General features: G+C 38.4%; 1 protein-coding gene across 1 annotated transcript; it reads right to left on the bottom strand.

Annotated features, from left to right (window-relative positions):
- Positions 1–941: 941 nt before the first annotated feature.
- On the bottom strand, positions 942–3,526 carry PLEKHF2 (pleckstrin homology and FYVE domain containing 2; the record flags this gene model as incomplete). The annotated part of the gene is made up of 1 exon (XM_081111719.1): positions 942–3,526. The coding sequence occupies one exon, from the start codon at positions 3,524–3,526 to the stop codon at positions 2,777–2,779; it is 750 nt and encodes a 249-aa protein (XP_080967845.1). The 3' UTR covers positions 942–2,776.
- Between the last annotated feature and the right edge of the window lie 8,611 nt (positions 3,527–12,137).

Genomic DNA, 12,137 nt, shown 5'->3' with positions numbered 1-12,137 from the left:
GTCACTTATTTTTTATATCACAAAAACAAATTTCATTCATGAATTCTTCATCCAAATTAAGGACCTATGTCTCCTTGACCTCTACAGAATCTTGCTTCCTTTATACCAGTGGTTAACAATTTAGACCAAGTACTGGGTGTCCTGCACAGTCCAGGTAAATTTCATTCAGGAGAAATGGCATGAAAAATTGGCATCAAAATCATGTCAAGTTTATATATAACTTAAGATTTATAAAAGCTTTAAGAATTATAGGGGGGCCGAAACCGGTTTGGCTCAGTGGATAGAGCGTCGGCCTGCGGACTGAAAGGTCCCAGGTTCGATTCCGGTCAAGGGCATGTACCTGGGTTGCAGGCACATCCCCGGTGGGGGATGTGCAGGAGGCGGCTGGTCGATGTTTCTCTCTTATCGATGTTTCTGACTCTCTATCTCTCTCCCTTCCTCTCTGTAAAAAATCAATAAAATATATTTTAAAAAAAAAAGAATTATAGAGGGAAAAATCTGGAAGAAAACACATGGATTCTATTTGCATGAAAAGGAGGGAATTTTTGTTCACTGCTCTACTCCAAGGGCCTAGAACAGGGGTGGGCAAACTTTTTGACTCGAGGGCCACAATGGGTTCTTAAACTGGACCGGAGGGCCGGAACAAAAGCATGGATGGAGTGTTTGTGTGAACTAATATAAATTCAAAGTAAACATCATTACATAAAAGGATGTGGTCTTTTTTTTTTTTTTTTTTTTTAGTTTTATTCATTTCAAACATGCGGGATCTGGCCCGCAGGCCGTAGTTTGCCCATGGCTGGCCCTAGAACAATGCCTGGCACAATGAAGGCACTCACAGCTTTGGAATAAAGCAAAAAATGGGTATTTCCATTACATGGGGGGGGGGGGGACGGTGGGGGGGATCTTCAAGTCACAATATGCACAGAACAGAAGGTAAGTTGCAAGGTATTTTTTATTGTAAAGAAGTCATTTTTTATTGTAAAGAAAAGTCAAGAGGCTGACAATGCAAATGTAATCACAGAACACTTTCCCTTGGTTCCTGACTCTGCTAGGCTCCTAGGTACCAGTAAGTCTCCATTAGCACTTCTCAGGTTTCATGTTTCTTTTTAGATATGTTCATTATATGATATATTGCTTGGAAACAAAAGTCCATCTGATATTAAAACAAACAAAATTATTGTGCCTTTCTTTCACATTTCCTATAGGGAGATCTACATATCTCAATGCTTTCACAATTTAACAGTAAAATGAGTGCCTTAACCAAACCAAAGAATCCTCCACACAAGTTACTGAGTCAAATCTCTCATAACATATGCAATATATCCAGATTTAAAGGCTTAAAAACAAAAGAATTTAGGATTTAAAACTATCTTTAGACTGATTTTTCATATGTGAAAGACTAGTTATTTGCAGCAAACAAATGGAGAGAGTATTGCAAAATGCATCAAGTTTTGTATGATAAATATACTTTCAACATAATGGCTGCCTCAAAGCAGAGTGAAAAATTACCACTTCTCAAAAGCAATCTAGACTGACTCAGCAAAGTTCACAATTTAGAAAATCGATTGCTACTCTAGTTCCATACATGACAAAATTATTTCAGAAACAGATTAAACATACAATTGTCTTACAAAAATAGAAATATTGTTTGGGACTTTACAAAACTTTATAAAATATAACACTATATTTGTAAATTCAAGATAGTTTCACACTGAAATAGACAATACTTCCATAGAAGTCTACTCAATCCTGGTCTGTCTTGACCATTCTTACATATTATTTCTTCCAAATCTCAGCCTAAGTAGATCTGTGCTATCATAGGATTTTAATTCATCACAAGGATTTATAAGATTTTTCATTCTAGAAATAATGTGAAAGCAAATGTATTTATACCTACAAATGTCTTACTAAAAACAGAAAGTAATGCAATATGACAGTTCTATATTGGATAAATTTCCAACCAAATTCCTAAAAAATGACCTCCTATTAACTTAAAATTTTTGACAATTATAATTTGGTACCTACAAAACAAAAACATAATCATAACTATTTTATGGAAAAATATTTATGCATACAGAATGAAGAACCTCTAAATTTAGTTATTTGTAGCTGTAAGATGACAAGTATTTTCTAATTATACCCACTCATAAACACTCATTTTATCGATTCAAAGAGCACCAGTGTATTTTTATAACTAAAAAGTGAGAAAGTAGGGGTTTATTTCATGTAACAGTGCTATTATGATAAGGCACCACTTGGTATATAAAAAAGCCAAAGTATTTCTAAATCATGTATTTTTGTGACTGGTGTCTTAACCATTAGATAGAATGGTTAGAAAAAAAGCTTATATTATTAATTAACCACATTATACTCCTTTTTCCATCATTCTTTGCTTTTAGTTTTTCCACATAACAGAACATAGAATAAACAATGTAGTACATGATCTGTTATATAAACACCTTTTCCCAATCTTCCAAGAAAATAATCTAAAATTAAACAAGAAGAAGCCAAAACTTTATCTGCTATATTTGCAATAGGCTATCCCTGTAGGAGAGTGGGGAGTTGGGGGCTGTGAGGGGAGTGTGGCAGTGGTGGGGTTTGGAGTAATAAAAAACAGGACCTATTTTCTATAGAATACATTGAGGCACATGGGTTAAAAGTTTCTCAGGCAAATGCATGACTGGAGCAAAACTGAGAGTGAGCTCAGAATTTGACATTCTCCCCAAAGCTGATTTCTCAGATAGTCATACCCAATTAAATATTTCAAATAATGTCTTTAGTCACTGCTATCATCGTCATCATCATCATCAGATACATCATTTAAAGGAGACTTTAATGACTGACTGTAAGAGTCTGATCTAGTAGGCTGGCATGAGGCCATGTCCCCAGTAGAAAGCAGGTCATAGCAGAAGTCACATATCCGCACAGGCTTAGAGGATTGGCTGGGAAGAAGAAATCTCTTTTCAGAGCAGGGTCCACAGACAACGAAACCGCATTTCCGGCAATGGTGGCGACGATTAACAGGTGTAAATTTTGCTTTCTGACAACGCATACATACAGTTGCCTCAGAGTCAGGAACCCAGACAGCAGCATGTTCATTACTGGGTGTCTTCCCACTTTTGGAGAGTAAGTCAGTAACACATTTATTTATATGATTCATCCATTCCGATTTCTCAGTGGCAGTGGCAGCATAAACTGCAAATGATTTAGTTGGTGTCTTGATAAGCCATCCATTCCTCAAGTCTCCCTCATCTTTGATGGAATCAATGGTGACATTTTCCAGGGGAATAATATGTTGTTTGTTATATTTTTTCTTCTGGATGACAATATTGCCATATACAAGAATATCATTAAATAAGAAAAACTGCCTGGCTTTGGGCTTTTTTCTGCACAACTTAGTCAATACTCCTTCTCCAATAAGAACCCGTCCGGGTATAGTTAAGGGTTGACCAGCTGCTCCAAAACAGTTTTCTACTATATTTATACGCCTAGTATTTGCTTCACTGTTTGCCAAACGATCCACCATCTTTTGCTAATAGCCTTTAAAAAAAGAAAGAAAAATAAATTAGCATACAGGAGTTATAAATTCATGTAAGAAATTATATAACCTAAATTTAGTCTAACAAATCATTACTTGCATCTGAAAGGCAAAATGCTCCAAAATTATTTCCCTCTAAGACAACCACTAAGCATGCCAAAAGGGCTAATATCTCATAATTTTTAGAACCGTCAAAAACACTTATTGCCCTAACTGGTTTGGCTCGGTGGATGGAGCGTCGGCCTGCGGACCAAAGGGTCCCAGGTCCGATTCTGATGAAGGACATGTACCTTGGTTGTGGGCACATCCCCAGTGGGAGGTGTGCAGGAGACAGCTGATCGATGTTTCTCTCTCATCGATGTTTCTAACTCTCTATCCCTCTCCCTTCCTCTCTGAAAAAACCAATAAAATATATTAAAAAAACAACAACAGAAAAACACACCACTTATTAACTATCTCCATACAGCAACATACCAGTTAGGCAGTTATTTATAAAAGTATAAACCAACTTCTTACAGACCTAAAGGAACAACAATAGGACAATGACTATAAGTCAACTCTGCAAAATAATAGAGTTTCATGAAATTTAATCTCAGAGGGATTCTAAACAACGGGGCCAAATATTATATAAACTAAGAGAAATGACTGATTTTTCCAGTAAGAAATTATCATTGAGCTAAAACCTTAATTATTATTGAGCTCTGATCACTGAGCTAAAGCCTTAATTCAGCAGTTCTCAACCTGGGGGTCGCGACCCCTTTGGGGGTCGAACGACCCTTTCACAGGGGTAACCTAAGACCATCGGAAAACACATATATAATTACATATTGTTTTTGTGATTAATCACTATGCTTTAATTATGTTCAATTTGTAACAATGAAAATACAACCTGCATATCAGATATTTACATTACGATTCATAACAGTAGCAAAATTACAGTTATGAAGTAGCAACGAAAATAAATTTATGGTTGGGGGTCACCACAACATGAGGAACTGTATTTAAGGGTCGCGGCATTAGGACCCCTTGTCTGTTTTGTTCTCAACCCACTGCCTTAATTCTTTTACATGGATTACCAGAACTATTTCCCAGCAAGTCTCCTTGCCGTTGGTCTTGCCCCTAAATCAATTTTCAGGCAAGTATCTCTCAAATGCAAATTTGACTGAGTTATTACTCAAAATTACTCCCCTTGACCTTTAAATGTAGAATCTTTAGCATGACAATTAAGTCCCTCCATTATCTGGTTCTTGCTTATCTCTCCAAACTCATCACAGTCAGTTTCACCTCAGACTTTATGTTCCAAGAATACCCTACTCATAAGTCCATTTCATCCATCCATTTCCTTTCTCATATTGCTTTATCTTTTACTACTTACTACCCACCAGCTAACTCCTGGTTATTCTTCAAACTCAGTTGATCTTATCATATCTAATCTAGAACCCCTTCCTTAAACTCTTAGACTAAGCACCTTCCTCAGTGCTCTTCATGTTCTAGTACCTTCTAGCTGTCTCTTGCACAGGATATAGTGGAACCTAAAAGGCAGAAACCACCTGATATCTATCTTTGAAACTGACAGACTCTGTCATAGCAAAGATGCTCAAAAATGTTAACAAGAACATTTCTGAAATATGCAAAAAACCTGTATTAATCTAAACTTAAGCAATCACAGATTTAATCTCTAGATCCCCTGTTGACTTCACTCAAGTCCCAGAGTTGTGCCCTATTTCACAACTACTAATCTAATACACTACACTACAATCAACTCATATTAAAGAGAAAAGGAGGCCCTGGCTGGTTAGGCTCAGTGGATAGAGTGTTGGCCTGTGAACTGAAGGGTCTTGGGTTCAATTCTCGTCAAGGGCACATGCCTGGGTTGCAGGCTCAATCCCCAGTGTGGGGTGTGCAGGAAGCAGCCGATCAGCGATTCTCCCTCATCATTGATGTTTTTATCTCTCTCTCCCTCTCCCTTCCTCTCTGAAATCAATAAAAATTTATTAAAAAGAGAGGGGGGGGGAGGTTGGGGTTAATGGGGGGGATGAGGACACATTTGTAATACCTTAATAATAATAATAATAATAATAATAATAAATATTTGATAAAATTCACGGGGGGGGGGGGGGGGAGAAGAGGATTTAAAGTGTAAAGACTAACAGTATAGTCTAAGTTCCAGTATTCAGCTACACACTAATGATGCTGTAACCCTTCCTGGTCTCCATTATAAAGGAAGTAATTTTGATTATTCCTGAATTCTGTCTCACCCCCAATCTTGGGTCCTCCTACCCCCTACACCCCCTACCCCCCATCAAGGATGGGTTGTGCCCTGAAAGTTGTTCCTAAGAATTAATATGATAATGCATGACTCCAAACTGGTGCCTCCATCTTTCTAATTAAGACAAATCTGCCAGCCAATTAAAGGTCTACTATCCTATTCACAAGTGCATCACAGAAAAGGAAATAAAAACAGCTAATAAAAATAAAAAGAAGCTCAATCTCATTCATAACTAAAGAAATTACATTAAAACAGGATATTGTTGCACTTACTGGATTAACAAAAATTTAAAAATTTTCCAAAAACACAAAACAGGTATCCTCATACACTAAAAAAAATACATATGTGTACCCACTGATCTAAGAATTTAATCAAAAGAAATTTCACTCAAGTGTATAAAGATATAGACAAGGATATTCAACACAGTACTGTTTTATCAAAAACTGGAAAAGCTCTGAATGTCCATCAAGAGGAATTAGTTGAACAATCTATGATACACCCATAATAATATGATAAATATGTTAAGAATGAGATCTAAATATAGTGATATGGGGAAAGAACTGAACATCATGATCTCATTTTTATTTCAAATATACATCAAATCTAAAATGCTACAGATTTTAATACAAACCCTCATTTTATGTGGCACCAAGGCAGAAAAATGCTGCCAACTTAATCATGACATACCCTTGACTGTATGATATCCCAATTTCAGACATATAGTAAAACAATGTTCATCTTTAGACTCAATGATATATGGTGTAAATGCATAATCATAGACATTTGTAAATATGTAACCGCCCATATAGAAAATAAAATTAGAAAACCATCCTATTCTATATAATAAAAGCATACTATGCAAATAGACCGAATGGTGGAATGACCAGTTGCTATGATGTGCACTGGCCACCAGGGGGCAGACACTCAACGCAGGAGCTGCTCCTGATGGTCAGTCAGTGCACTTCCACAGGGGGAGTGCCGACCAGCCATTAGCCAGGCCCACAGAGCAGTGAGCCAGGCCGTTAAGGAGCAGCAAGCAGGCGGGTGGTAAGGAGCAAGGGGTCCCAGACTGTGAGAGGGATGTCCGACTGCTGGCTTAGGTGCTCTATAAGTCAGAGAAACTTCTCTAGTAACAAATTATAGAAATGACCCCTGAAAACAGTCTTCCGAAATCCAACTTTACCACAACACTGAGGTGCCCTAAGCAAGACGAACTCTTAACGACTTTTGTGAGTGTTAGCATTATCAGGCCTACCCACGTTCTTTGCGTGTCTTACTCACTGAGGGACAAGAAAGCAGCAGCAGAAAACTACAAAATGTGGCCCAACAGGAGCTGCCTGCGTTTCTGAGGAAGGAATACTCGTAAACACAGGAAGAAAGTTCCCCACCCATTGGCAGAGACGACATCTTTAGGATTGATTCCAAGAAGTAAAATTACTGGGTCAAGAGGCATAAATGTTGAAGGTTTTTGCTAACTTTTACAAAATTTCCATTCTGAAAGGTAACACCAATTTACCAATCAGCACAATGACTGTATCCATCCATTTTGTCTTTTTTTTTTTTTAAATATATTTTATTGATTTTTTACAGAGAGGAAGGGAGAGAGTTAGAAACATCGATGAGAGAGAAACATCAATCAGCTGCCTCCTGCACATCTCCTACTGGGGATGTGCCCGCAACCTAGGTACATGCCCTTGACCCGAATCGAACCTGGGACCTTTCAGTCCGCAGGCCGACGCTCTAGCCACTGAGCCAAACCGGTTTCGGCCCATTTTGTCTTTGAGACAGTATTTTTTTAATAGGACTATGGATAATTTTTATTTTTTATTTTATTTTCTATTTTATAATTGTATCATTTTCTAAATTTTCTATATGAACAATGAATGCTTTTGTATGTATTGTGGTTTTCCACTTAATCTTTTTTGTTGTTGTTGACAGGATTACAGATGTCTACCATTTTCTCCCTTTTTGCCCCCCACCGCCACCCAAACTCAACCCCCACTCAACCCCAGGACTTCCCCCATGTTATTGTCTGTGTCCATGTGTAATACATACTAGTATATGCATACACTGTATGTTCTTTGGTTAATCTCTTCCCGTCCCCTCTGTCCACCTTCCCATTCCACTGAGGTCTGTTATTCTGTTCCATGCATCCATACCTAGGACTCTATTTTCTTCATCAATTTATTTTCTTTAGATTTCACTTATAAATGAGAACATGTGATATTTGTCTTTCTCTGCCTTATTTCCCTTAGCATAACACTCTCCAGGTCCCTCCATGCTGTCTCAAAGGGTAAGAAGATATTTCTTTCTTATTTTTATTTTTTAAAATATATTTTTATTGATTTTAGATGGGAAATGAAAAATGAAGAAATCTAAAATTTCAAATACAGTAAATGAAAGCCTAAACCAAACAAGCAAAAAGACTGATAAGGATATGTCCAGACAGTTTTTGCATCTTCTTCAAAGATGATGCAGTACTTTGGGCAATACAGTAATTACTACTATAGATAAGAAAACTTGACATTTTGTGGGGGGGGGGTCCCCACATCTAGCCACTTCACAGAACTCTAAATTTCAACAGTTTCCTTTGTTTTCTTTTCCAGCAAATAGTGTCTGGAAGTCTCAATTCAGAGTTAAAAATGTAAGAACCACAGCAAAAGCATGTCACCCCCAAATCTCTTCATTTTCATAAAGCCAGCTTTATATGCCAATTTTTAAAACTTAATTCAAAGTTTAAAGTTATCTCCTTTACAAATGTAGACAAGAACTGCATTTGAATTGTCCACCCTAGTCTTCTGGTAACATCTTGTTTCTAAAATAGTGTTCTTCAGTGGAGTGTCTACCACTTGAGAAAAATGTCATACTAGACAAATTAAAAACTCTTAAAAAAAAAAAGAAAGAATACTATTTACAATTGAGAAGAGATCCCAACTGTCACAAAATACTATGGCCCAGTTCTTCTTACTGAAAATCAATACTGTATTCCTTACCTCATCCTTGAAAGTGAGTTAAAACAAAAAATCATCTAATTATCTTCTTACATGTACCCATGATATCTGATATCAGTGAGCTTCAGTATTCAACTGTTTGTTATAATGAAAAAAAACCGAATGACCTATGAACCAGAAGACCTGGATTCTAATCTTAGCTCAGGCACTGGTAAGAGATTTCACATAAACGGCAGATGAAGGAAGAGAAGAGGAGGTCAGGGAGGAGAAGGGAATAGGTAAGGAGGAGGAGGAGGAGGCTGTGGCTACAGTACAGCAACAGCAAGCAGCAAGCCTTACTTCACTACAAATTAATTTTTAATCAAAGTTTTGACTATCTTAATAAGAATCGGATTTTAAAATCTGTGTTACTGCTAACTTGGGACTTCACAGAAAATGTATAAGGAAAGGAAGAAACAAACGGAAAGAAGAGGTAAAAACGAACAATAAATTACCCGAGGTACATCCTCCCTGAGTAAATGTGTAAGTATTAGAGCAAACTACACCCTCTCCTAATGCATCTAAGTCAAAACGAACAATTATTCTGAGTGCCTAACATAAGCAAAGAACAAGACAGGTCTTTTTAAAAATACTTTTATTCATTTTAGAGAGAGGAAGGAAAAGAGATAGAAACATCTACCAGAAACATCAATCGGCTGCCTCCTACATGCCCCCTACTGGGGATCAAGGCCACAACCCAGGCATGTGGCCTGACTGGGAATAGAACCAGTGACCTTTTGGTTCATGGGCTGACACTCAACCACTGAGGCACACCAGCTGGGCAATAATTTCAATTTTGTTAATGATCCATGTCACAAAAAATTAAACTGAGTCATGGGCTATTTTATCCATGGTTTCACAACTAGTTTTTGTAAGAATGCATTTTCTTTCCATTATATTTTTCTACTTTCAGAAATAAATATTCTTGGGATAGTTCATTCATGTGGACATTATTATGTACTTGGGGAAAGCCACTGATAAGAGAAAAAATTTAAAGCATATGGTAATACGTATAAAATAGCTCAAAATGATTCTTCAAATACAGAAGTGAAAAGTAAAGCTATGACTAATTTAGGGTGTCAGTACAGGCAGCTGCAAATAGGTTTGGCTTGATAGAAACTCACCATGATATATAAGAACAACTAAGTCATAGTTGAGGAGTTTAGAAAATTAATTTGGAAAACCAGAAGAGCCACATTAGGAGTTACAAATGGTCTTTCTTTAGAAAGGTAGGAGAGGTTAAGATGGACTTCAAGTTTTAAACAAGTCCTTTCTCAGGTCATTAGCATTGAAACCGTATCACAAAAGGCAAAATTAACTACAACTATGATCAGGTAACTATTCAAAAACCAAAGGTTCCCTGGCCAATCAAACTAAATCCAAAATCTTTAACCTGGTATTCAATGCCCTTCACAGTTAAGGCCCAGCCTGGCCCAGTCTCTCATTCCAGTTTTACCTCTTTCCGTAAGTTCTGTTACAGTCAAACCAGACTACTAGCTATTCCCTCAGGGAGTAGGCTTCCTCCCCTGCCTCTGGGTTAATATGTCCTCCCTCCCCTGCTATTCTGAAATCTTATAAGTCCTTCAAGATGCAGTCAGCTCAGTAGCCTCGCAGCCAGATACAGTTTCAACTTTAAATCCTCATACCATTTTATCTGTACCACTTTATGGCATTTACATTCTACTAATCTATACTAATAATAGAGGAATATGCAAATTGTCCAGGACGCCATCACAGTAACAGTAACGACTGAACAGCAGGCTGCGTGGGGCGACCAGGCTGGCGGGGGGGGGGGCAGTTGGGGGCGACCCGGCCGGTAGGGGGGCAGTTAGGGGTGACCAGGCCACAGAGGGGGGTTAGTTGGGGGCAACCAGGCCGGCAGGGAGGCTCAGTTGGGGGCAAAACAGGCTGGGGGGGGCAGTAAGGGGCAACCAGGCTGGTGGGGGTGGGAGCAGTTAGAGGCAACCTGGCCAGCAGAGGGGGGCAGTTGGGGGCGACCAGGCCAGCTGGGCGGGGTGGGGGGGGTGGGGGGGGCACGCGCATTGGGGGCAACCAGACCTGCAGCAGGGGCAGTTAGGGGCGATCAGGCTGGCAGGGGGTGCAGTTAGGAGCCAGTGGTCCCGGATTGTGAGAGGGATGTCCGACTACTGGTTGGCCCGGGATTGGAGAGGGTGCAGGCTGGGCTGAGGGGGGTCCTCCCGTGCATGAATTTCGTGCACCGGGCCTCTCGTGTTTATAAAGATTTGTGTACCTGTTTGTTCCCAACAGATCTGAAGGTTCCTGAAAACAAGATTATTTCCTACAACTGTGTATTCCCAACAGCACCTACAGAAATGTTTGTGTGTACATGCCAACAGGTGCACTGAGCTGAAGATGCCAGCTGTTAAAGTAGCAGCAGCTTCTCTGACTGGAGATGGACAGAAATCAGACTTTATTTTTGACATCTATACTAATCTTCACAGAAAACAGGAACCACCCCCCAAACATCAATTGCTTCACTAGACCCACAGATTTTAAATTTTTGAGCAAATGTTCTGGCCCATTTAACTATTGTATAGTATCTAATTATGAATTCCAGCAGATCTTGTTTTAAGAAAGTCTCAATCTCATAATATATAGAAATGATTTCTTCTTCTCTTGCCAAAAAGCACAGCTGTTTAGCTAGCAAATAAAAAGTGTGTGCATATTTTCATCATCAACAAAATTCAGATAAAAAACTGCATCGTTTCAAAAAGTATTTATACAGGGGCAGCTGTACAGTGCTGACAGCTATTAGAAACCATTGTATAATATTTGAAAAATAAAGCTGGCAAAGCTCAACCAGAATACTGCTATGGAACTGGTTATCCCATCACATCCCTAACAAATTTTCTTTAGTATTTTTTTCAAAGCAGTTACAATCTGCTCACTACATTTTTAAGGTTTTATGCTAGAAAGAAAAAAAGAATGAACCAGGCACTGGGAGTTAAGACATATACCACAAGGTTTTTAATATAAAGCACAACGAGGTAAGCACAATAATAAACATATTAACAAAGTGGTAAGCAAGCTAAAAAGGAAAGAATAAAGGCATGGCTTGGAAAATGTAGCATTTGAATACTTGGTAAAGGCTGTGAACAATAACTGGAACTTCAAAATGGTAAGTAAAGGCATAAAAGCTCTGCAAGTAAAAAAGTGTTGTTTTTAAGAAAAAAGTCCCATACACAGCTGTAGTGGAGGCTGAGAGGAATTATTTAGTAGAAAAACTGGGGAGAACACATAAGACAAGAGATCTGGTTGGTTCCTGAGAGTTCTTTCTGAAGCTTTTGGTAGGAGTGGCCTGATTTGATCTGGATTTTTC

This window comes from Myotis nattereri, assembly GCF_964212035.1.
Source record: "Myotis nattereri genome assembly, chromosome: 17".
NCBI classification, from domain to species: Eukaryota; Metazoa; Chordata; class Mammalia; order Chiroptera; family Vespertilionidae; genus Myotis; species Myotis nattereri.
This window is presented reverse-complemented; position numbering and strand designations above follow the sequence as displayed.